General features: G+C 38.3%; 1 protein-coding gene across 9 annotated transcripts in view; it reads left to right on the top strand.

Annotated features, from left to right (window-relative positions):
• The window catches only part of LOC145354384 (methylated-DNA--protein-cysteine methyltransferase-like), a 370,957-nt gene that overhangs the window by 89,499 nt on the left and 253,619 nt on the right, over positions 1-27,839 (top strand). For all 9 annotated transcript variants that reach the window (XM_080205619.1, XM_080205622.1, XM_080205617.1 and 6 more), the window contains one exon: positions 17,981-18,120. In XM_080205619.1, the coding sequence (XP_080061745.1) occupies positions 17,981-18,120 (140 nt within the window). The remainder of the gene's footprint in view (positions 1-17,980; positions 18,121-27,839) is intronic.

Raw genomic sequence — 27,839 nt, 5'->3', positions numbered from 1 at the left:
ACTATTCAAATGGTTCCGGTAGAAGTTGAAGATCCCATGACACAGTTGAGAGAACAGGGAGATCTGTGTCCTGACCAACTTCTCCTCTCAAGTAATAATACTTGCAAAAAGATTGAACAACAATTCATTTCATGGCGTGTGGTGGAAGGATGAGTGATGGAGAATGATTACTATTTTTGCCTTCTTAACAGTCACTGCCCTCCTGAGCAATATTTCACAATACAAGATGCTTGAGATGTGAAAGGTGTTATTGGGTGGAGCTTAGCTGGAGTGTGAGGTGATCACTGAGATGAAGGAAGTATTTTAAATCTTATTGTAGTTTATTGTTTGTTGTGAATGAGAACTGGGCATCTGTGCTATCAGAAATTTATTGCTACTCAAAAGTAGCTAAACTCATGATTGTGTTCATGAACTTTTGTACATAAGGGAGATAAAAACAATTGGATTATGTTGCAGAATTCAACATAACTCCCATACAATATCCATGTTGTTCAACTGTGTAGCGATGGCAGATAAATCACTTTTCTAACATTCAACAGTGATCAGTATGATGGCTTGTGATTCCATTATGTTCTCGGATTCAAACAACTTTGTGATTCTTTGGATTTATTTTTATGCCTGATATGAATTAATACATAATTGAACAGTTCTTCCTTCGAACTTAGTGCTTGTATGCCATCAAGAAATTACCTAGTTATGTCATCACTACAGGGACTGAATGTTTCACCGTCTGCTTTGTGCTTTCAAATTCAGTTGATCAGACCTCCTTTTAGTCATAAACATATGAATTTCACAGCACAGCAGAAATCGCTGCAGCAATATTGAAGTGGAATACTCACAATATGCTTGGCCATTTATATTAGCATAAAAATGTGACATTTGTTGTAAAAGAAATTGCTGAGCCATCTGCATATAAAAGGTTTGAAGTTTAAAAATATAAAAGGCCTGTAGTGTGAGGAAAAATGCCACAGATGCATATGCTTTTTCAAAGTCATGTAACAGGCAGATACCTGGTAAGTTGTGCGCTTCTGTACAAAACATCAAGTCATAAATCATAATATTCTCACCAATAAATCTTGTACAACCTTTTTTATCCTCATTTATTATTAATGACAAGTAGGACTTAATATTTTATTTTTTGCTAACCATGGATATTCCATTTTTATGCATAGAATTTAATGATATAATCATATATCTGTATTTTTTTCTCCGGGTTCAGACATTACTCATTTTGTATAAAAGTGTTGATGGCAATTAGTTTGTAATCTTTTCTGTGTATTAGCTAGAACCTAATATATTCTGTGAAAAAGAGTTTATAAATGCATTTTTGGAACTATTAGGTAGTTTCAGATGTTTTAACATAAGGTTGCTTGACTAGAGTGTAAGTTTATAGGTGCTCCACCTTGAACACTTCTTATTTGAATGCTTTGGTGCATGATAATTAACTGTAAGTCAGCGCTGTCTGTAATCTGGAGTTTATAATGGAATTCAGCTGTTGCATGTGCTTTTGTGGTTTGCTTGATGCATTGGGAAAACAGAAAAAGATGCAACGGGAAGCGCAGAAATGTAATCAAGGCAAGTAGGAGGCAAATAGACGAGACAGATGAAGGAACTAGAAAGAAAAGCAAAAGACTAAGTTATGAATTACTAATTAAGAAATGCACAACAAAGAAGTAGCTGTCAAAAGAAAGCATGAGTAAGAAAAAAATGAGAAGTAGGGCAAAGGGGAAAAATGCAGAGCTGAATGAAAAATATTGAGGCGGAAGCGTTAGCCAGAATGAAAATACAGGAAAAAGTTAAATTGTTTTGTTTTATTTTCTTCCCGGGTATCACTGTTTTGCAGAATTTAAATTAATTGTTTCTGATCAATGAGTGGCTTCAGGTCTTTATGATATCAGTACCTTTGTGGTTATTGTTACCAAAACTTGGATCCTCGCTGGCTGTTTTGTGATCACAGCATGGATGCCCTGTTCATGTCTCACACTCAGCAAGTCTACTCAAAGTGGCTTGTGGTGAAAACCCACATCTCTGTGGTTGCAAAATATAAATATTGTTTAAAATTGCTTTTCTAGTGTCAGCTTTGCTTGTAACTGTTACTCTACACAACTGTTTGTCATAGTTTGTAAGTATTTTCATGGAAAGTATGTGCCTCTAGAATATTCTGAGTTTTGATGGTGAGGGTGGCGGCGGTGGAGGATCAATGTTTTGTTCCATCAAAGGTTTTCTCCTTGAATGAGTTCTAAAAGATGACAAACAGAACAAATCTCAGCAGATATTGTGGGGGTGGGATGGGAGGGTGGAATTAGAACAAGACGTGATGGAAACCGACTGATCATACTGGCAGTAATGCTAGGAAGCAGATGTGTTCTAATAGGATCCCCATAGTTTACATCACAAAAGTGTGCCTACCTCACTGCTTGACTGATGGAATGGAGGATATGCAAAGTCCAGTGGAGTGAAATATTTTGAAAAAGCGCTATCCACTTGGTCCACAGGTCCAGATGCTTACTTTATATTTGCAGTCCCTGTCCTGTTTTTTCCTCCCCCTTTAAAATGTTTTTTCTTCTTGATAGTCTTGCCATGCTCTAGCAGAGGGGAAACAGTGGTCACGGTTGCAGTCTTCTCCATTGTGTATTTGTCAATACTTTCTCTTGATAAACCAGCAGGAGGTGTAATTCAAGCATTGCAAGCTGGTACATATCAGTTTTTCCTCACCAGGATGGAACAGCTCCCTCCACTTCGTACTGTAACCTGCAGCCTGGCCAAGACCTGACAAAACTCACCCAACCAAGGCAAGGAAATTGGACAGACAGGCAGTTGTGTAATTTAGGATTTCAAACCTCTTGCTGGGAGTTAAGCGCTCAACCACTTGAACCTCAACCCTGTGTAATTTAAGAAATTCTCTAGATGTATGGTAGGTAATTCAATCATGCACAATTTGCAGTAAATTTCACAGTATAGTGCGAAAGTGAAAATAATTTTAACAGTAACCCTTTAAGGACTGCAACAGCTTCCATTCTAAAAAGAAGACACTGAGTTCCGGGAAGAGTTACTACTGCACAAGTCAAATCCCAGGGTGAGATACGTGGACAAATAGTCACAGGACAACTGATGAACTTTCAATAAAAGAGGAAAACATTTATTAGATGAAAAATGATTGACCAAAATACACCAACTACTGTGTCACTGTGGGTGGCACAGTTGTTAGCACTCCTGCCTCTCTGCACCAGAGACCCGGTTTCGATTCCCGGCTTGGGTCACTGTCTGTGTGGAATTTGTACATTTTCCCTGTGTTTGTATGGGTTTTCTCCGGTTTCCTCCCACACTCCAAAGATGTGCAGGTTAGGTTGATTGGCCATGATAAGCTGTCCCTAGTTTCAGGAGGATTAGCAGGGTAAATATGTGGTGTGATGGGAATAGGGCCTGGGTAGGATTGTGGTCAGTGCAGACTCGATGGGCCAAATGGTCTCCTTCTGCACTGTAGGGATTCTTTGATTCAATGAACTCTTTCATTCCAGATGTGCAGTTAGTTTCTGTTCTTTAGATTCTGGAATTTACTTTCTATTCCTCTACGTTGTAATGTCTGTTCTAACAGTTTCCGTGGAATGCTTCTTGCTCTGGGTTGCCTGGTTCCAGACTGAAAGTAAAGCTTTTTGATTTTCAGTATGGGTCTCTGGCTACTAAGCAACAACTTAGTTTTTTTAAAAAAAACTCTAATTACCTTTACGTTGTAAAACCTTCGTCGTCACAATGCCTGCAAAATTTAAAGTGAACCTAAATCTACAGACTTGTAGGCACCTTTGCTTAACATGAAGTTAAACGGAAGTTTTAACCCTTTCTTAGCACACGAATACAAAAACACAAATTCGGCTTAAAATTCAACTTAAACTTCAATATGTGGCATTATTCCTAACGCATAATGTGAATATCAATTACTTCACCATCTTTATTTCCTAACACACAATATGGCATAGAAAGAGGCAATTTAGTCCATTGAATCGGAACCAGCTTATTCAAAGATTTAATTAATTATTTCAAAAGCCTTCTTTATCTCCCTATGCATATCACTGTCTATCTTCCTAATTCAAATATTTATCCACTTCCTTTTTTAAAGTTAGTATTGAATCTGGCCCTGACAGTTTTCAGCCAATTTGATTCACTCCACATGCTATCAAGAAATGGCTGAAAGCACTGGATATTATGGGCCTTGACGATATTCCAAAAATAGTACTGAGGATGTGCTCCAGAAATTGCTGCATTCTCAGCCAAGCTGTTTCAGTACTATTGGAACACTGAGATCTAACCAGCAATGTAGAAAACTGCCCAGATTTGGCCTGCCCACAAAATGAGGGATGAATCCAAACTGGCCAATTATTACTCCATCAGTCTACACTTGATCATCAGGAAAATGATGGAGGGGATCATCAGTGATGCTATCAAGCAGCACTTCCTCAGCAAAAACCTGCTCACTGATGATTAGTTTGGGTTCCACCAGGGCCCTCAGTTCCTGGCCTTATTACAGCCTTGGTTTAAACGTTGGCAAAAGAGCTGAACTCCAGAGATGAGAGTAAGATGCCCTGCCATCAAGGTAGCATTTGACCAAATCTGGTAAAAAGGAGCCCTAATAAAACAGGAGTTAATGGGAATCGGGTAAAACTCTTCGCTGATTAGAGTCATACCTGGCACAAAAGAAGACAGTTGTAGTTGTTGTAGGTCAATCATTGCAGGTCCAGGACATCACTATGAGAATACCTTAGAGTAGTGTCCTAAGCCCAATGATTTTCAGCTGCTTCATCAATGATCTTCCTACCATAGCAACATCAGAAGTGAGGATGTCCACTGATGACTGAACAAAGTTCAACACCATTCATGAGTTCTCACACTGAAGTAATCTGTGTCCTAATGCAAAAAGGCCTGGACGATATTTAGGCTTGGGCTGACAAGTGACAAGTAATAATTGCCTGGCACTTGTGTTGCACAATCTCCAACCACCTCCAACAAGAGAGAACCTAACCTTTGACCCTTAACGTTCAATGTTATTCCCATCACTGAAAATCCCACTATCAATATCCTGGGGGTTGCCATTGACCTGGAACTGAACTGGACTAGTCATGTAAATCCTGTGGCTACAAGAACAGGTCAGAAGCTAGGAATCCTGTGGTGAGTAATTCACCTCCTGATTCCCCAAAACCTGTCCACACTCTACAAGGCACAAATCAGAATTGTGATGGAATGCTCTCCACTTGCTTGAATAAGTACAGTTCGAAAAACACTCAAGAAGCTGAACACCATCTGGTCCACTTCCTTGGCAACTTCTCCACAAAACATCATTCTCTCCACCACCGAAGCGCAACAGCAGCAATGTGTAGCCTCTACAAATGCACGGCATGAACTCAACTAGGCTCCTTAAACAGCACCTTCGAAATCCACAACCATTACAAATCTAGACGAACAAGGATAGCAGACATGGGGGAACCACCCCCAGGAAGTTCCTCTCCAAGGCATTCACCAACTTGACTTGGAAATACATCACTGTAGCTTCACTGTTGCTGGGTCAAAATCCTGGAGCTCCCTGCCTAACAGCACTGCTGTTGTGAGTTTGAAGGATATTGTCTAAGGGGTCTAGAGATTGTGGAGTGTTTGCCAAATAAGTGGGTTGCTTTGCTCTGGATGCTATTCAGCTTCTTGGGTGGTGCGTGTTACGAGAGTTATTAAAAATGATTCTAAATAAAAACATTCCCTAATTTATAAATGTCGTCTCTAGTTTTATTTTTCAGGCTTTTAACTGGTAACCTTGATTTACTTTGCCTGTGCTGTTTCATGTTTTACATAGCTCCGCCACATCCACTTTTGACCCCACCTTCTCTTTAGATTGTAACAATTAAGATCATGGCAAATTGCCTTTTAATAAAAATCATTTATCTGCTAGTGATGATTATATTCCTGCACTGTGTACTAGCTGTTGTTGCAAATGGTATTTAAGTACAACCAAATCACCTAGAAATGTAACTTACAATGTGACGATTTCACACCACTTCAGGAAACTCTTTAGTATTATATCCTTATTGGTAGCTTGGAAGCAATAAAATGGAGAGGTGGAGGTAGGAACAAGAATGAGCCATAATTTACCAGACTTCCAATCACCCTGCCATTTGCTATTTCCAATTTAATCGTCTATGTCTGCTTCAGATATTTCATACCGGATACCATTGCAATTGAGTCCAGAATGATAGGGATCATCAGTCTCATCTATTAAATTGCAGGTTTCCTATTCAACTACTTTTACTGAGATAGTATGTTGGTTAGAGACAATTCTTCACTGCTACCAGCTGTTAAAGTGTTAGCCCTCTTTTCTGTTTCTTATTACAGCTGCTACACAGTAGTGGATAGTAATACCGGAAAATGTGCCAGACTCACTTAAGACAGCAGGAAATGTTTAAAACTTCTTTCACTGTTCTTTCTTGCTTTTGACAGTTTTAAAATTGAATTATTTGCGAGAGTCACAATGTTCTATAAACAGAAGCTGGAAATTAAAACCCTTAAAAAATGATATGAAGGGGAAGAAATCAAATTCGGAGAAATAAATAATTTATAACAATGTTTAATTGCCTAACCTGCAAATTATTAGTTGCATACCGTAAAATCTTTGCCTGAATTTTGCCAAAATTATGGTGGCTGATCGGGCGAAATCTCAAGCCAATTCCAAACATGTCAAGTGTTTTGAAAATTTCTCAAGCATGCATACAAGCCATTGTCGTGTTATGTTTTACTTAGTTATAATTTGGATAAAATATACATAATTTTGGCATATTGTAAGAACTTTTTTGAGAACCTAATACTTATCCTTAATATACTTAAGTAAAGTGTGATTTTTAGTCATTCAGTTTTTGGCCGAATTCAATTAAACTGATCCTGCTGAAAGGGTTATTTGGTTCCCCTCCCCAAAATCAGTCGTACGCTATAAGATCCAAACGATTGTATAACTTGATAAAAGGGTTTAGACAATATTGGACTATTTTAGAGTTGAGAAATTAATGTGATAAGTACCTTGTTGCCTATACAACGTATATGTATGGATTTTTTGTTGGTATTAAAGTATAATTTAAAATTAATTTGTTACAGTACAATTTGTTACACTGCGCAGTTTTCATTTAGTCATTGATATACAGCGTACCAGGTAATCATCAAATTGTAAAGATTATGGTGTATCATTATATAATCCAAAGTACATGGAGAATACCAAGAGCTGAAAACAATTGCCTTTGCTCTTTATAAAATAATTCATCTGAACTCTTGTAAATCAGCCTTCATTTCAGTAATGTTTTAATAGTGCATTATTTAGCCACGCAATGTTTAAAACTTAGCTGTCATTTATTCTGCATTAGCTGAAGATTGTAATTTTTTAAACAGAAAACCTGTTTAAAAGCTTTTTAGTTTCTCAGCAGAGAGCAACATTTATTTATCAGATGTTGGATATTTTCTAAGATAAAAGTCAGCAAGTTTATATTGTTCCTCATGTTTGAATTTGGATAATCAAAGCAACTTCTGTAAATAATTTCACCGACAAGCATTCTTTTCAGTATACCATTGCTGATCAAAGTTCAGGATATATATTTTTTTCCAGTAACCAACTATACATGCTGTAATCTGTTAAAAGGCAATTAAAGTTTGAATTGTTTATGGCGGCATTCAGATATGGATAATGGTCATTTCCTTTATTTTTTTTTCCCCCAGCTTGTAAAAACAATTCCGTAGGGCATTGCATTTGTCACCCAATTCTGAACTACGTGAGAAAGGCAATACTAGGAAGAGGCTAAGTAAAGATGTCTAAAGTCAATGAAGAATGGTATTTTGAACGGTAAATTCTGCAGGCAAAATAAGCAAAGGATATCTTTGACATTGTAAAAGTATCTCAGCAGAGATAGATGGTATCATAGGCATTAACAGGAAAGTCATAGGATGGAAGTGAATGTGTTTCTATGGAAGCTGTAAATCTGAAGATCAGGGCCACAGGGTGACACTTTATCATCTGAATCATTTGAACTCGGGCCTTAGTTATAAGGGACTGACACTTCTTAAATGGATGAAGTACTGGGTCACTGCAAGGGAAAAAAATAGGTACATATCTGAGATACACCTGAGTAGTATGTCAGCCTCAAGATTAGCAATCACATGGGTCATGTCTTTTAAAAGCATGATTTATAACAAGCGCTTTCACTTACTAAACTTAATGGTAGGTGTAAAAGGAAATTATTGTTTTTGTCTTATTTACTTACAGCTTATAGCAAATAATAGGCGATTTAAGCCCTTGACTTTCAGATGTTAAATATTTAATTTATGTATCATAGTGATCTAGAAACCTATCCACCTCCCCCCACCTCTCCAAACATTCCGGATTCATTAAGTTACTTCTTGGCAAGGGAAAATTTGTAATTATTTTTTAAAATATTTTTAAAATGATAAATACTTCAGTTTTTATTTCTTGCAAAGGTTTTTTTGTGTTCTGTACTCACTCACTTCTATGTCCTTTAATTTCCGCCAGTGTGATTTCATGTAATCTAATGGCAATAATGAATATTTTAAACCTGAAATTTAAAAATGCAGCAAACCAGAGAAAATGCTATCATGCATAATGTTTCGTGAATAAAGAAAATAGCTTGATTTAAAACAGTTTTTAACCAGCTCAAGTAAAATATTCAATTTGAGAACTGTAATTTTTTAGAGTTTTGATTTTTTTTTTATTTTTAGTGCCAGTTTGGCATAAAATAGTTGGTAGACAGTTTACTAAGGATACTTATACTTTGCATTCAGAGCTCTGCAGAAAGTTTTGTAAATCGTTTCTGCGGGTTGCATTAAATACCAATTTGGTTGTTTTTCCTATGGTGAAACCTTAAATTGAATCTTTTTTGATCTGTATACTGGCTTTGAAATTGCCCTTATCTGTTTACCCCCAGAAATTCATTCTGCGTTCTGACAAGTAGATTGTATGTACATATTGATATAAATAAATGCTCTTGTTAGACCATTTCAGAGGTTAATTAAGAGTCAATAATATTGCTGTGGGGCTGGAGTCACATTGGGCTAGATCTGGTAAGGATGTCAGATTTCCTTCTCTTAAGGTCATTGACCAGATGTGTTTTTGGAACAATTGGTAGTTTCATGCCCACTATTACTAAGGCTAGCTTTATGTTCCAGATTTATATCAATTGAATCCCAATTTCACTAGCTACCATGGCGGTATTTGAATACATGTTCCCAGAGATTACTGGGCCAGTGAGATTAACACTGCATCACCATAAGTATGATGATGTGTACATGATTATGTGGAAGAATTCTCAAGTTTATGTAGAAGTAGAAATTATATTGACTTTGATCAATGAACCTTGACTAACAAAAGTGCAGCAGGGTTGTTTACTGTGTTTCATTGGTGATGGTCGGTGTTTGGTTCCATTCTTAGTTATCCGATTGTAGCCAGCATGGCCCAGATCTTCCAGTTGACAGATCGTTGGAAACTAGCTATACTTCAGAAAATGCAGGGGTCCCCTCGGAAGTCTCAGCACACTGACTTTATGGGAATTACCCAGGAAATTTGAACTTTTATTAAGCAATTCCCCTGCTTCCTGGAGCCTTCCAAGTCTGGGTTAGGTTTAAAGAATTTGGACAGTTCTGACTTACTTGTGTGGATTGCTATCCAGGAAAAGTTAAACAAATTAAAATCTAATCTAATTCCTGCATAACCATACAATAGGACCCACATTGACTCCTGACCCCATTTGACTTGCAACACGACACTGACTCACTCACACCTGTTATGGTTCAGGTCAGAAGTTCTGAAGAGTTTTATGGAAACTGCCTGAATAAAAAGTTCTGCATGTTGAATTTGGTAGGATAAGCATGATATGGCTCATCTCAGTCTGATTCAAATGACCCACTAGGGAGCTTTTATCAAACAAAATTTATTTAATAAGTTAACATGTATAGTAAAAATATTAGCAATAGCTTCTATTGATTACAAACAACACCAAAACAACCATGATAATGTATAACCCTTTATGGATATAAGAGCTGTCTCAATCAAACCAATCCCATAAACAAGACCCTTCAAATAGGTTTAATACAGCATAGACTAATGCTCACGTGATACTGGAATTGAGTCCTTTGGATGAGCAATTCTCTGGATAGACTCAGAACAGTTTGAAGTCAGAACAGCTTCCCAAAACACCAGGAACTCCAGGCAAGCCGCCAACAGCAGATTCCCCCCTTCAGAAAGGTAAGACCTTGCTTTCAGATGACCAGCAGAATTTCCAAAACCAAGGACAGAGAGACGTCTTTCTAGCTTGATGCCCCTCCTAAAACTAATACTCAAACTGCAACTCCAAACTGAAAAGGAAAAAATTCCTATTACCTGACCTGCCAACCAGTTTTTTTCCAAATAATGCAGAGTCATAAACATCCCAGTAAAAATAAACAAATTGCCTTTTAAACATCAATAAAATGACATCTCCGGTCAAGCCAGTGCCGTAATGACATCAGCTAAGGCTGTAAGCTGAGAAACATAGAAGCTGAGAGAGCTGCAGAGATCATAATTTTAAAAAAAATCTCTTAAAGATGCACTAACGTCACACACCACTATCGCATAAAGTTTACTGATTCCTACTGACCCAGTCCATCATCTAAGATCCACTGACCTCCCAACTCTCCAGACTCAACCAGACTAGATCTGACCAGTCCTTGACTCACTCCCAATACAACCTGGTTAATCCCTGACCTAGCAATCCCTCCTGACCTGATCCACTTGCCACACCTCCCATCTCACCCGGCTACCCACCTCAATTTTGCCATTCGTGCATCCTACCATCTTAACCACCTGATACCTTACCCCCACCATGGTATTGTCAGATCCACCAGCCGCCCTGCTCACCTGCTGCCTTTCCTACTTGCTACTGTACCCACCTCCTGCCACCTTACTCCCCTCCACTTGAGGGTAATTGCCACTTTGCAGAAGATTTGGGCCCATATCTTTAGCAATGACTTCTTCTCCCACCCCTGTGTGGCCTTAGAAATGCCTTATAAATCTATCCTTTGAACCCTTCACTTTCTCAATTGCACTCTGCTTCTTAGTGAATCATCAGTAGACATTGATCAGATTCCAAAATGAAAGACTTGTATTGATATAGCACTTTTCATGATCACTGGAGGCCTCAAAGCATGTTATGGGCAATGAAATACTTTTTGAAGATGAGTTGCTGTTGTAATGAAGGAAATTCAACAGCCAGCTTGTACACAGCAAACTCCCACGTACAGCAATGTGATACAGAGATGAGAGTGCCACCACAAATATTGAGCTACAGCTTACGCTAATCAGTTAACACTAAAAATCTACAATAAGACTATTACTTTAATAAATGTTTTCATAATGGAAAATCAGTTTTGACCTTGATCATTTGAATCCTTGTTAAGAATCTACTTGATCAATGTCATTTATTAAGTAAATTGGAATAGATTAATATATACATTCTCAATGACTGTTCATTGGACAATAATACCCTGTTGATTACAACACACCTTCTCCTTATTCTCAACCCCAATGTATGGATAATTGCATAAGATGAGTTGGTAGGGCTACTCAATTAAAATGTTTTCATGAAACAGAGAGCTGGTCGATCTAAATTATCACAATATTGACAGGCTAATTCCTAGATTATCACCCTAAACTCTTGTCAACCTGATCATTTGAACATGTTCTGAATCTTGCCTGTCTAGTCTTATTGTGATTAGCCATTCTCGGGGCTTATTATTATGCATTGAAACAGAATAAATGTTGGGAAGTAACAGATGAGCAGCTGTATAGAAGTTATGGGGAATATTTTTACCTTGATATCCTTGGCTGCTGAAATGATTAAAAGGAAACTTCAAAAATAAAATGTCCAATTTGATCACTGGTGTGCAGCCATCTCTCAATTTACCCTGCTCCCTGGCCCCTGACTTTTGTTTCGTTTATAATTTGGTACTTTTATTGGATTCCTGGAAGTCCACGTATACTACATCCATTTCATAGCCTTAATCTAATCTTTGTATTATTTCTTTAAAGAATTTATTAACATTGGTTAAACATAATCTTCCTTTTAGAAAGCTAATTATGTTTGTGGTCTCTGGATATTTTCCTGATCTAAATATGCTGTGATTGCTGTTTCTAATTGTCCCCATTCTCTCGTCAATTTCAGACTCATGCCTTCTTTGTTTGAGTTGTATCTCATTTTCTGCAATATTGCTGCAACTTAAACACTAAGAATAACAAGAATGCGAGCTACCACGAAGATCTGCCACAGAGGGACATGTTATTTTTTGTCAATAAGTGTATCACTGCGTCAGACACTGCCCTTATTAATACACCAGTAAGAGATCCTTTGGGTTTCCTGTTTATCACCTGTTACTTTACTGTCACACCTTTCTGTGACTATCAGTTGTTCACCTGTAGGCAAGCTGAGATACACAAATCAAAACTTAATTTGAATTTTGGGTATCTTAATAAAATCGTGTTCTTTTAAACTAGATCTGCACTTTGAGGTTCTGTTGTAGTTACCCAAGTTTGAATAAAGGTGTATCAAAATAGCTTCTCAGATCCAGAAGGAAAGATGAGGTTCTTAATATTAGCATCCATTAGTTTTTTAGGACGTAGTATTGTTTATTAGTTAACAATGTACATATAAATGATTTTTGTCAGTAATGGTGGGGGTGATTTTAACGGGAGTGGGGGAGAGGGATGGGCAGGGAGGTTGTTGGAGTTACGGGGTTGGAGGAAATCTCTTCCAGTGAGCACATTGTGCTGCATGGGCCCAATTTACATGACCCAGGTCAGTGTCCTGTCCTTCTGCGATACTGGCATCAGGAGTAAAACTCAGTCAGGAAGATGCCAGTGATCCAATGAAGGTAGACTCCTGCCTGCCTGCAGCATGCACCTTGACCGATTTTTGGAATTATTGATGATAAAATGCCAGCAAGTGGGAATCATGTGGCCTTAAATATGCTCAGACAAGTTTAACCTTCACTACACACTCTTCTTGCTGGATGGGCTATTTAAATCAATCCCAGTAGAGCAAGGATAATTTGTACATTTCAATGAAGATTATCAGCCATTTGTTTAACTGTGAGTTTATCACAAAAATATTAATGTATTTTATTTGAAAATTAAAATATGAAAATTGTGCATACTTTTGTATTTGGAGAATAGGACAAAATTAATTTCACTTTCCCACAGCATTAATAAACTTGCATTTGTTCTAACTCTCCAGAACTGAAAGCAACTGCAATTTTATTTTGAGCCTTAAAAATGAAACCAGCTAAATTAAATAAAATACCGAGTTCAGGGAGTGAGTCCAAGGCAGTAATTTAATCCTAGGGTTCAGTTAATATTCATAAATCACTGATGCCATCTGAACACCTTGATTAGATTATAGTCATGTTGTTCTTCAATCTTGGGTATCCATTTTCTAATATATAATTCTGTGTTGCTTATGCATGTCAAGGTGCCATGTTGTAATAGGAAATGAACATAACCAGTTATTTTCCCCATTTTCCTCTTGGTTAAATGACAGAAGATTCTAGGCATTAGCTCTTTCATTTTATATGAGACAAGAGGCTAGAATTCTGCCTATTTTATGGTGTGGGTCTTCATTTCTGAGTGAGGAGCATATTTCTTAGTGCATCTTAGTTGTTCTGACCAGACTGCAGTAGCTGTGTAACCTGCTCCCAAGACTCACCTCAGTAGCATCATGATGACCCTACTGGAGTGGGGGGAGTTGGGGAGGCGTGTTTAAAATTGCCCCGATTGTTTCAAATCAATGGCTGTTTTAGAGTTTAATTTGCTGGATTTTTCTCCATCGGAATAATGACTGAACAATCAAATTTCATTTTATTTAAGGCATCTTCAGGGAATAGTCCAAGTTTGTGTAAATCAAGTTGTTTTGTACACTTGAGTTATCTAATGATCATTAATAAGTTTTTCTATGTTCAAGTCCTTTTCGTCATTGCTTTTCACTGTAGCGTAACCTTGTTTAAATATAATTTTGTTTAGGACAACATTCTTAATTGCTATATATTTGTATTCATATTTTTGTTACCTTGTGTATACATTTCTAATTATGCCATTTTTAAATACTTCTCAATGTAATGCCATAGTGGCAGATGTTGTGTTTTGTACCACTCTCTGTACACCAGTGATATTATCGTACAGCTCAAATGAGTAAGGCAAAAGAAATGACAGTTGGTGTAACCCTAGTTGATATGTGTTGAAGTTCAGTACCTTCAGAAAAAATTGAGCAAATGCAAATGGTGACACAACCAGATGTTCCATCGAGACTGCCCCATCACAGTCATGGAATTTTACAACTTCACTTGACCCAAGACTGGAAAATCCTCACCAAAGTCAACGGACGTTTCTATTGCCTGCCACCCTGATTCCATAGTGCATGGGGCGGTAGAATTTCGGTGGTGGTGTCCTAATCATCGTGACTCATAATGGATCCCACCAGCAAGAGCCAAGTGGAAGGCAAAAACCTTGCTTCTTGAAAGGGCAGATTTAGAAAGAATGAAATTTGGAAAGTTGTTCTCTGTCTCCTTTGGTGTACCAAAGCTGGTCCATGTGGAAAAATGCTAACAGTGACAACTAGAGACTAAAATTTCCACTGACACTGAGGCAGCACTTCTGGATCTGTATGCAACTTCCAAAAACCATTTAATTTTCTCAATGTGCCTTCATTTGCTATTAATGCTGGGCATCTATTAATATTGGTCTAGGGATGTGGGGAAGGGAGCAACTGAAAGGATTGGAAGAATTTGGCATCAGATGCAATGTGGATTTTGAGAGTTGTATTACTCTAAGGTACAAATGTAAAGTCTCCATAGTTCAGGTATAATTATTTGAATTACAGCCCAAGATTTTAGACCTGAGGGAAAGAAACTCAGGGCGGGCTTCTCCAATCTCATCCATTCCCACCCCACTGCCTGTGAGAATGGAGAATTTGGCGCTCAACTAATACGCCATTCACTTCACTGGCACTGGAGACTCCCAGCCACGGATGAGGTCGGAAGTTTTGGAATTAGACGTGGCATCTGTGGAAAAAGTGGACCTGACAATTAGTGCCATTTCATACAAATGCCAAAGAAGACACCAAACCAGTCAGTGTACATGTAAAAAAATAATGCTGTGCCTTCAGATGATGATGCTGATGGGCAGCATGTAGATGAGAAGTAGGAAGTAGCCAAGGAGACCTGGGGGACAACAGAGTCTCAGTGCAGGAGTTTGAAGAAAAGATTACAAGTGATTTTCTGGCTGCAATTAAGTAGATGAAAATGGAACCAGTGGAACCAGTAGATGAAAATGGAAAGTGGTCCCACCTAGCTAGAAAAAAGTTGAGAGGCATCAGAGGAGGATGGTGTGGTCAGCTGTATGAAGGTTGCAGACAGATCACAAAGGATAAGGGGAGGGAAGTTTACCTTTGTCACAATCACATGGAATGTGATTTGATAACCCATTTTGGTACCGTGATTGTTTTGGAAATCTCCTGATTGAAGGGATTCTAACATAGATTTCTGGAAAAGATGAGAATGGTAGTTTTCAAGGAGATCAAGGGTTGTTTATGAGGAGTAGGATGATAGCAGATTTAAAGGACAGAGGGACAACACCTGAAGCGAATGAACCATTTATAATATCTGCTGACATGAGGTCAAGGCGGGGAAAGTTGTATGATCAGCATTTAGTGGGAACAAGATGAGCTCAGAGAAACCATGAGATTTCATAATCCATAACAGGAGAGAAACTGGAGAAAGATGAGAGTTCAGGGTGAGACAGGTGGGGGAACATTTCAGAAATTTTGGCCAGTTGTGTGGTGAAAGGAAGATGTGCGGCTGAGGCAACTGATAAAATTGTTTCAATCTTGGGACGAAGAGCTTCTTACACTCATTGTTGGAAGTGAGATGGGGTTGGAGAGGACAGGTAGGTAGGAAGAGGTTTATGAAGACAGTTTGTTGGGGAAGCAATGGGAGATTCAAATATGATCTCTTCTAGCATCTGGTCTTGCTCTCTTTTAAGGAGTGCTTTCTGGTGTCCAGATTTTATTCTCTATGTGTCAACTACAGTTCAGTAAGTAGTACTCTCACTTCTGAGTCAGAAGGTTACAGTTTTTTTTTATCCAATTCAATCAAATCAAGTCCAATTCAGTGTCCCAACAAGTTGAGACATTCCCGATCCAAGCTGACAAGACTGGGCTCTCACCTCCCGTCTTGGGCTTGATCTACATGATCCAAGCTGATTGGAGTAGGTATAGCTCCTCCTCCAAGGCTTGATCTAATTTGCATCTTAGCCAAAAGGCCGAGATGCCGCTTTTAAAAATTGCTTCAAATGAAGCTAAAATGTAACCTTAATGACTTCAATCAAGTACAGCATGTCGATACTACACTTGATCTTAGCCTTTAAGTCACGAAATCTACCCTGGCATTTCCATGCAGTACTGCATCTATACATTCCATGCTGCATTGTTGAAGGTGCAATCTTTTGGGTATGATGTTGAACTGAGACCCAAACCGCACGCTCTCAGGTGGGAGTAAAATATCCCAAAACATTGTGAAGAAGAGTAGCAGAATTCTTTTAAATTTTTTTCTAATTTGTTCATACGACATTAGCGTTGCTGGCTGGACTAGCATGCATTACCCACCCTAATTGCTCTTGAGGAGGCATTTAATCTACATTGCAGTGGATCTGGAGTCACATAAGTCAGACTAGGTAGGATGTCAGATTCCCTTCCATGAAGGACATTAGTGAACCAAATGGGTTTTTATGACAATTTCATTGTCAACATTAGACTTTTGATTCCAGATTTTTATTGAATCCAAATTTCACCACTTGCCTTTGTGGGATTTGAACCCAAGTGCCCAGAGTATTGCCTGAAATTTTAGCCCACTGACAATGCCACTATAGCATCGCCTCCTCCTTCCTGGTATCTTGTCCAATAGTAAACTTGTGAGACATCATCAGAAATTCTGCTGTTTATAGGAGATTGCTCTGTTGGCTGTTGTATTTTTTACTTGATATCTGCAACTACATTTTAAAAGTATTTAATTGTAAAACACATGGGATGTCCTGTCATGGTGAAATTTAAGTCACAGTCTTATTCTTTCATAGGATGGCACAGAGACCTTCATCCTCTTTATTTACTTTTAATGGGGAATCAGAATACAGATAACACAGTGAAATGTCACTTCAATCTCCCAAAATATACTACTACCAGTGTACAAATTGGAGGCTTGGATTGATGAGCCAGACGATAGGAGACACCAAGGAAAGACATGATGGTCTTTAACATTAGGGAGATTGTTAGATATAATTTCATCAATATTGGGAAAAGTGAAGCATGATTTGGGGCAAAGTAAGGGAATGCCTATGAGAAAGTGTAGCAGAATTTTTTCGGAATGTGAGCTGTGGTAATTCTGGAGCTATGTCAGCAAAAAACTGAGTTCAGTTCCTTGCCAAAGGGGAACCATGATAGCAAGACTCATTTAGCTGAAGGTCTCCCTTGTGAGCTCTGCCCACAGCTGGCTAGCATCTGGCACGACTCAGTTATTGCTTTGTGAGGGAAGTGCAACCTCATCTAGCATTGAAAGTTGTTAGATTGAAGTAGAAGTTATATGTACCAGTGGGTGAAGAATATGGTCTTGGGACAATTGGGGAAATAAAAGAAGAAAATAGAACATTACCTGAAAAATTGTAAATGTATTAAAACTAAACATTCAAATCAGTGTTTTTTTCCTTCCACTCACAATATCTGCCATCCAAACTGCTACTTTGTTCAAATTTCTGAATATGATTACTGAACCGTAAGTGCTCAAAGGATTAATGTAATTTAAAAAAAACTCTTGGCTGGTGTTAGGACAGGAGGGGGTGATTGTTTAAACACTTATAAGGACCAGTGATTTGTTCATGTAGGTTGCCAAGAAGAACAACACAAACCACTGCAAGCAAGTGACAGCAGCTCTGCAAAGTCCTATTGGTACCATACAAGTATCCGGCTGTGAAGAAGGCATTCACTTCATTCAGCTCCAGGAGAGTTTTGTACCCAAGGACAGGTGTGTATGCTATGAATGGCCTTCATATATTTGATTAATTAAATTATTGGCAGAGAAAGAAAGGCCCCCATGTAATAACACATTTGATCAAACCAAAGCTCTTTTATCAAATAATAAAGCAAGAGCTTAAGTTGAATTAATGAACAGGATTTAAAGAAAAAAAATCTCAGAAGTAACATAAGTGAATTGCTTAAAAATGCTGAGACCTCATCTGTGTTTTTTTTACTAGAAGTGAAATTTCAACCAATGTAAGTTATTCACTAAAACAAATGAAAAATCTTTTTGTTGATCATTTCGTAACATGAAAGTTGAATCATTAACTTCCAGTCTTCAGTAATATTAAAGAAAATTGCCATTGCTGGAATGGCACGGCACCATTTGTGGTTACATTATAAGTGTATTACAAAATTCAAATAAATGTGTTGAGATATCGATCTGAATGTTGTAACTGGAAGTGGTGAAACTCATCCATGGTAACCAGAATCTCCTTCAATTAACTCATTTAAAAATAATAGTGAAAAAGAATCTTAAGTGTGAAAAGAACTATCTGCTTAAGACTGACCCACACAAAGCTTTATATTACAGAATTACTTCTTTAGACCATCTTCTGCCACACATTGCAGTTGTATTGAAATGATACCACTACGTAAAGATATGAGAGTTATTCTTTGGGTAGGCTTTGCAGGAAAAAATGATCCGAACAATGCATTCTGTTATTAATACACAAACAGGCCAACAGCTTATTACACGGTAGAGTCACCAATAATTTATGTTGCGTGAATGTGTTGCACCACCAATTGCTCCATGAAAACAGGATATCACGCTTAAACTTCTTGTGAGTTTGATGAAGTTGCTGCATAACTTTCTGTCATGTGTTTGATGGGAAATTAAATCAATAGTTATCAGCATAAGCATCCTTTTAATGGTGTCACGATTGTCAGTGATTGTTGATCAAACACTCTTGCCCAGGAAGTAAACAATTATAATTATGGAGACTTATTCCTTCAATTGTGATTTTTTTTAGATTATAAAAATGCTAAATGTAATTTTTAAATTTTTTTGTTTGCCTTCTTCCTTTCAATCTCATTTTTTCCCCTTGTTTATTCCTCTGTACCTAATTTGAGTTCAATTCACTGACTCTATTTCTCCTTCATTCTTCATCTTACTCCTGTTTCCTTCTCAATCTCTTAACCTTAGTGGTTAAGGAGACAGTCCATTCTGTTATTCACCAACAATACTAAACCTTGTTGCCCTCACCACGTCATTATCCACTGGCACGCCAGAAACATTGTGGGTAAACAGTTTCAGACCTAGTCTTTCACAATGCAAAAGTATATGTGCACAAGGTCGCTACAACACCCCGCAATCTAATAAATAAGATCACTTTCAGTAGCTGGTGCACATATCTATGTTATGCTTTCTTTGGCTTAAATAAGTTGAGTGTGGGAATTTTGCCTCATAACTCAGCTGGAATGGGATGCAGTACATATTTCAAGCTGAACCAATAAATAGTCAAATGTCATTTTTTTGTCACACTAGATTGTTATACTTTTTTTCTTCTTTCTGGTAGGCACATACATTTGAAATAAACCGTGTTGTGTTTGATCTGATTTGAAGGATGCTGAACCTTATAGCTGCATAATGTGTATTATTTGCATTTTTTAACTGAGGCAAGCCAATATCCTCGACCCAATCATTGAAAAATCCCTTAGTAGTGTAATCTGTTCCAGTAATATGCTTCATTTGGTACAGCAAGCATTTTTTTTACATCATTTACTATTTAGGATGAAAAACAATGTCCCAGAATTTGTATAATCAGCAGATTGTGTGTAATAATTAGACTGGGTTCCTAACTGCAGTATTGAGTCTGGAGTTTATGAACACGGTTCTACGATTGACAGTTTTTATTGGAGTACAACTGCTTAACAATTACAGGATTATAGAAACATTCAGAAAAGATATCTGAGAAAAATGGTGTTTTAGATTATTTTGACATGGCTCATATTGTTAAAATGAATGACAAAGTGCTAATATATTAGATAACTGAGCTTTTTGTACTCATAATTACTCTTGGAGCGTGGTTAAATTGTTAGGATTTTGAGTTCAGAAGGATGTATATCTAAAAGTAGCCATTTGATACATAACATACAGTAAATTGAAAATGTTAGTCATTGAGCTGTTCAGTTGTTTTGGAGATTAACACAGTTCCTAAAATAGCTATATAATTCAATAATAATGGAAGACTATTATTTTATATCTTTGTATTTTATTTCTCTAGTGTTAATGTTATTTCCAGGGAACAAAATAGATGAATACTGGAGCTAGATTCATCTTTTGTCATTTCGTTAGGGGTATTTTTAGAGGTAGAAAAATCCATGTTCCACTGGACAGTTGGCTGAATTACTAACAAATAAGTGCATTGAGATCGATGACAATTTTAGAAATAATATCTCTAAGCATTTAGGGCAATAAGCAGAGACAGAATTACTCAGAATGCTGGAATCAAAAAAAAGAAGCTACGTTAAGAGCTTACAAATGCAAATAGCCGATACAATGGCCAGAATTCTCCATCATTCACGTGGTGAGATTCTCTGGACCCACCAGCGGTGCATCCCCTGGTTTTTCAGTGGCATGAGGTGGCTTCAATGAGAATTCCAACTGATAGCGGCGGGACCAGAAGATCCCGACACCAGCGAATGGCACACCCTCTCCTGCCACTGAGAAAAACGCTGAGGAGAGGCCAGCCATTTCTGCCCTTATGTATTTTGTAAAAGAAAAGGCAAGTAGTGTTTGACTAGTATAACATTGACACAAACTTTGCCTCAATCTCAAAACAAAATGAGTGTGATTGACTTGTGTGTGACCTAGAGAGGTTTTCTGGCATGTGAGGTAGGGAGTCATTACTTGGTAAGCACCATGGAGGCAAGCAAGCAAGCACATGATAATGTACCTCATCTTTCCTGTAGAAATGAGATCTCTAGAGTGCTAAAATATAACCAAAGTAAGCATGGCAATCAATTCAAAAATCATATTCTGCAGCTACAGTCAATTGTTGGCAAAGTAGCTTTACTTAGACACAGGAAGCTTCTCCAAATTTTGCACAGTCACTGATAGTTTCCCTAGTGGTATAATTTAAGCTGCCATAACTTAAAAAAAAATCAATTAATCTATCATGAAACCTATTATATAACTCACAATTACATGATTGATCCGATAGGTCTGATCTGCTGAATACCTATATACTACAGCTGGCCAATTGTCCATTACAGGAAACCAGCCAGCTGTCTTGCTGGCTGTAGCTCACCAGTAAAAGATTAATGATGCTTGAACCCAAAAGTCATTCCAGATTCCCAGATGCTGTGTTGGGAGGTGCTGCTTGTGCATTGCTGATATCTGACCCATTCGGCACAAAAACTGAAGGCCCCACACTTTTGACAGGTGTGTAATTTTCATCTCTTAACCAGCATTGTTATTTCTAAATCCAGCACCTGGAACTGTGAATCATTATGTAAATAAGGTTAAACAAGAGATTTTAGTTGCCATTAAAGCGGTTCAACACTGTTTTATACCCGAAAATGAAAATCATCCCCACTTTGTTTCTTCTAGCTAATCATACAAAATTCACTAGTGAAAGGGTAAATAATTTAGAAGAGATAGATCTGAAAAAAAACTTAAATTCACTGGGTAGAGCACTATTGGAGGACTGAAGGGCCTTTCCGATGCTGTACTTTTCTTTGGAGTATAGGTTTGCAAATTTTGAATGATGGTCAGAAAGCTTTGCTTCATGCTAAAAGTAATCAGTGTATTGAATAGACTTCCTGGTGGATAAGTGAAATAAAAGCAATAGCCCAGAATTATTTGAGAAACCATTAGAGTTATGACGAGTGGATTACAGTGTTGTAATACAGATAAACCCATCAGCTAAATTATGTCCTCTTCCATATTAATTTTATGAGTTCAGGAGAAGACACAACGACTATTTTTAGGTGATTTGTTTTGGAGAAGGAACAAGCAAAAGGATATGAGCACCATAGAGAGGTCAGCACAAGATAAAAGGTGCAAATACATTACACCTAAAATAAAAAATTGATGGATTAGATACAAGGAGGAAAAGTCAGCTCATCTCTACAGAATGATGAGGATTCCAAGTGTCAGATTTAGCCTGAGCAAGTAATCTAGTGAAATCAGAATTAAAGGAAGGTGGATGCTGCTGAGATCTGTGAATGTTGGTGTTGGTAATTTTGATTTATCCAACATTTCTTGTTGGATAGGCAACCTAACTGCACATATGTCCTTAAACAGTGGTTACAAAGAAGAAGAATTGACGTATCCAGAAAGGCTGACCCATGTGTATATGAGCGATATTGCCCAGGGATGGTTTGTAGCTGGGATAGGCTTGGCAATGAGGCACAAGTGCAAGTTGGATGCACTTGTGTTGATAGATGAGAAGAAGCTATTCAAGGAAATTTTGTGACTACATTAGACCAGGTATGGCGGAATAAAGCAGTAAAAAGTCTGACAACACCAGGTTTTAGTCCAACCTATTTATTTGATAATATACTCACTAGCTTTCGGGGTTACCCCCTTCGTCAGGTGAAGAAGGGGGTAACCCCGAAAGCTAGTGAGTATATTATCAAATAAATAGGTTGGACTAAAACCTGGTGTTGTCAGACTTTTTACTGTGTTTACGCCAGTCCAACGCCGGCATACCACATCAGGAATAAAGCAGTGTCATTGAAGTAGATGAGGTGATAATGGAGAATGCAATGATTAGTGTTTTGAAGACTTAAATCATTGAGGAGGATGAGTGACAAAGTTTTTGATATCAGTCTACAAGTATATAACTGGTATACTTGTAGAATTGCTTTCTTTTATGGTCTCATCGTAATTCAATAGTAGAACCAATTAGAGAACTTGAGTTAGTGCCAAGTATGAATTAAGAGATGTTGGAGAGAAAAGGGGAAGCTCTATATAAAACCATAGTTTATAAAGAATGAGGGACCAGAAAATACATTTTTAATACAATGGTCTGGATTTTACAGGGGTCATGTTCATCCCGAAAAGCAGTTAGGAGCCCACCCATGAGAGAGCAAACTTGGGTGCAGCTATTTCAAGCTCACTGGGGCCAAATTTCAAGTTTGATGGGCCAAATGGCCTACTCCTACTTCTCTGTCTACGGTCTTCCCGTCTTATTAATTGGCTCAGGGTAAGATATCCACTCTGACATTAGGGAAAGAAGTCCTGCCTTAACTGGCATTTCTGTAGTCCCAGCACCACCTAGATGTGAATGATGGCCGTGGCTGGGACCAGAGCCAGACCCCAAAGAAGAGGCCGGATTGAAGTCAAGCCTCTGGTATGAATGGGCCCAGTGAGCATGCCCAGCAATTGAGATGAGGGGAAAGGAGGCCTAGTTTGAGAGTCCTGTGGGATGAGACATTTAACTTAGGAGGGTGAGTGCATCCAATATGCATAAGGAACTCCCCCACCACTGGAAGTAAAATTATTAAGGATCTCATTAGTTGAGATTCCGCCGCCATTGTCCTCAACAACCTCTGATCTTTTCTGCGTTCCCCATGTTCTTCAAGGGCACTCCACCAATGTTCTCCCCATCCACCCTGATCTCTCCAATCCTTTCCATGTTCATAGAATCATAGAACCCTACAGTGCAGAAAGAAGCCCTTCGGCCCATCGAGTCTGCACCGAACACAATCCTACCCAGGGCCTACCCCCATATCCCTACATATGATACCCACTAATCTCTCTAACCTACACATCCCTACTAAGGGGCAATTTCTTAGCACAGCCAATCAACCTAACCCGCACATCTTTGGACTGTGGGACGAAACTGGAGTACCCAGAGGAAACCCACGCAGACATGAGGAGAATGTGCAAACTCCACACAGACAGTGACCTGAGCCAGGAGTTGAACCCAGGACCCTGGAGCTGTGAAGCAGCAGTGCAAACCACTGTGCTACCGTGCCATTCTTCTTCACCTTCCCCAAACACACTCAGTTTCTTTCACAATCTTCTTATTTCCCCTCATCCTGACCTCCACCTCCTAAGGGTCCAGAAGAATACCAATTCATCATCTCTGGCTTCACCGTCAATGTAACTACTGCCAAAACCTCTGGACTCTACTTCCCACCACCATTCTGTTTCCTGGATGCAATCTGGTGCTGTTCCTCAATCTGACTGGCTGGTTGCAGCTGAGAAATGAAATAAAGAAATTATACTCATGCCTGCTGTTACATTCAGCAGCTCCTGAGGTAAGTTTGTTCAGCTGGGTGTCTGGAGTGCAAAATCGCCTCCCTCACTCTTCAAGTCTCCCAATATTCTGGTCAATATTTCTGGATAATAGAAAACAAATTACATGAAGATTGGGAGAAACGAACGAACACTCCAGTATATTGCAGTATTTCCAAGTTGATGGTATATTAATTAAGTTGCTGTTTCCTTTAGGCTACAAAGAGGAAAAGCAGCATTGCTCCGTTTAAAAGTTAGCAAAGCTGTGACTGGAGCATTTATTTTCACAGTACCTTCCCAAATTGCCATCCTTCAAATATAAGCTTCTGTAGTGATTGTTGAGAGGTCGACTGACCTGAGGAAGGAGAAATTACAGTCAAACTTATCCACTTTTCACCTAATAACCTCACCACTGCTCTTACTGAGGACAGGTAACTTTCTACAGATCAGGGACTGGTCTCAGTGTGTTTCAGTACAAGGCTGCTATAGTTCGGTATCACACTGTTGGGTGTGTTTGACCAAAAGAGAATGAAGAATTTTCATTTTTTACTTAGTTAGATTTTTGCAAAAAAAATGAAAAGCTTCTGATTCAACAAGACATGGAGAGATTAAAATATTTGATGTCAAGTTAGAGGCAGCTGAAAATAATCTTCGTCAGACCCGAACAACAATGTCCGTAAAGACTTTTTTGTATTTCTACTTTTTGTACTCAATTCAAACAAATGGGAGTTGAAGCATATTAATTTAAATGTTGGAAATGGAATGCAAGACATGCCAGAAGCCAATAAGTTAATCACTGCCCTTGTGTATACTTTTCCATGGAGGAGCATTGACATCCTTTATCACCATGTTTTATAACTGGAATTTTTTTATGGATGATAGATCATAGCACCATAGAAAGATATGGCACAGAAAGAGGTCATTCTGCCCAATTTGCCAGTACCAAGTTTTTTTCTCAAGCTTTCCAATTAATCCCAGACCACTGTTTATTTATCATAGCCCTGTATGTTTTCTGATCTGTGTTTTGTAGGTCTATAAGCTCACCACCATCTTCTCTGAGGCAATTAAGGACTTTTAAATTCATTTCAGGGGCATGGGTGTCGCTGGCTGGCTGGCTTTGTTTTATTGCCTATCCCCAGTTGCTTTTGGAGGGTCGTGGAGAGTCAACCACATTGCTGTGATTCTGGAGTGAAATGTAGGCCTGACCAGATTTCTTTCCCTAAAGGACATTAGTGTTTTTAGGGATTTTTCAACAATCGACAATGGCTCTATTGTAATCAGTCAATACTTAATTCCAGATTTTCAAAATGAATTGAAATTCCGCCATCTATCGTGGCACAATTCAAACTCAGAACATTAGGTGAGTTTCTGGATTAATCATCTAGTGATAATACCACTAAGCCTTCACTGGGCAATAATAAATGCTGTCCTAGCCAGTGAATGCTCACATCCCAAGAATGGATAAAAGGAATAAAATAAATAATCCAGCTGATGAATATCCCAATAATAAATCTTGGTTTACTACCTTGGGGTGACTATGGTGATGACAACCATACCTTACTGGGAGGATCATACACAGACATGTCTCAAAATACTTCTGAGATACAAATACAAAGGAGGCTACAGGGACATAAGTTCACATGGAGCCATGAGAAAGTGCACAAGCAGGGAAAAAGATAATGTAATGAAATTGTTCAAGGATTGTAATAAATGTAACAACTCCGGTATCAGGCTGGCAGTAACTGATTTGTAAGTATTAACATTCCATCAGATTTGTTTCCAATAGCCAAAATGGTGACCAAATTAAAAATCTGTCTGTGAGATCGGCCTGTAATCATTCTGAATAATTTGAGAGGCCCCTATGCAGATAGGATTGTGATACTACCTTTAGGATAGGTTCCGCATTGAAGGCGTTTCCACCTGAATTTTTGTAACTTCTGCCACTTCACAGCAGCCTAGGATCAGGTGGCCTGCAGCCATGTTTAACTTTTCATGTTTAAATTGTTTCATCTGCATTATGATCAGACTTCAAGTGAAGCTAATTGGTAAAACCATGTGCTCTAAACTAAAAGGGTGAAAATAGCATTCAGAGCATATTTTATTGAAACCCAAGGCCCTGATTAGCATTTTCATGGCATAACAGAGCAGACATTGCTTCAGTAACAGGTAGGATAAGAAATGAAATCTAACTCAAAATCATATAAACACCAATCTTAAAACACCTCTTGACAAGAAGACAAGATTAAGTTACAGTTGACTTGATTCAAATTGTCCTAATTGAGCCAATGTGAAGGTTCTGCGCAAGACATATAGCCATTATTATTATTAGTGTTGCTATCATCTTTTAACTTCTAGCTTAAAAAAAACCTAAGGGCTAATAATCAAATGCTGATGTAAACTTTGGTTTGCTTACACGTCTAAGTAATATTCTGCCACCTGTTCAATGTATATAGTGCAAAACAAACTCAGGGAGCAGTTGTGTGAACAGTTGGTGATTGCAGCTTTCTATATTTCCACATGAACTGCAGTTAAGTTGAAATGTCTCTTGTCTGAAGCCTGTACGTAGTACAGATTAGAACAACGTTTCAACCATTTATTGGAAGAAAAGTATTGTGAGAGCAGCAGATTTAGGCTGATTACCCTGGAACTGTGCCAACAGCAAATTGGAAGCTGATGATTTCCAAATGTCCGGGTTACCTGCCTGGAACTGGCATTGAATATGCAAAGCTGGGCCCTAAAACTAGTTTTAGGATTCCATTCAGAAATTAGCATCAACTGGAAGATATGATCTGTGGGCTCTGGTTAGTTTTTTCGGTGGTATGCGAAGACCTAACCAGTGGTTCTTTCAAAAGCCTGGTGTAGACAGTTCACTGAATGCAATGTCCATTTTTTAAAATGTTGCATCCATGGAACCAATGGAGCAGCATCGCTCCTACTTGCTCCATCAAATTAACATGGCTATGACTAATCTGGGATCATTCCACCCCTTCCCCCTCCCTTCATCCCCAACTAGCCCCTCTGCTTCATCCCCACCCCCAATCCTTACCTATAGGCTGGCTTTTGCCAAGTCTGGCCACATTTCTCAAGATCCTGACTGGAGAGTTCCAACGGACAATGAGTTAGTGGTTGCTGTTCTTTTGTTTTAGGACTGAGGCCCAAAGTCTAATTTTAAGCGAGTGGGGCCATGTTTTCAAGCTCACATTTCAGGCTTAGTGCCCATTTTGTGTGAGTTTCCAACACAAGTGAATTTGTGTACTGAAGATTTTCGAATTAGGAAACAAATTCTTAAGGTTTATGTTCTTTAATATATGATATAGCTCTCTTGATTGGGTTGTTATCTTGTATCTCCACCTATTCATTTAATTTTCTAAATATAAAGTCATGGGAGGCAATGTGCCATTTGTTTTTCTTGCTGGAGTCAGACCCATTTCTGAGGGTCACCACTGAAGTAAATGAAAATTAGTTGGCATTATCTT

The sequence above is a fragment of the Carcharhinus amblyrhynchos genome, chromosome 17, assembly GCF_965287045.1.
Source record: "Carcharhinus amblyrhynchos chromosome 17, sCarAmb.v2.hapA, whole genome shotgun sequence".
NCBI classification, from domain to species: Eukaryota; Metazoa; Chordata; class Chondrichthyes; order Carcharhiniformes; family Carcharhinidae; genus Carcharhinus; species Carcharhinus amblyrhynchos.
This window is presented reverse-complemented; position numbering and strand designations above follow the sequence as displayed.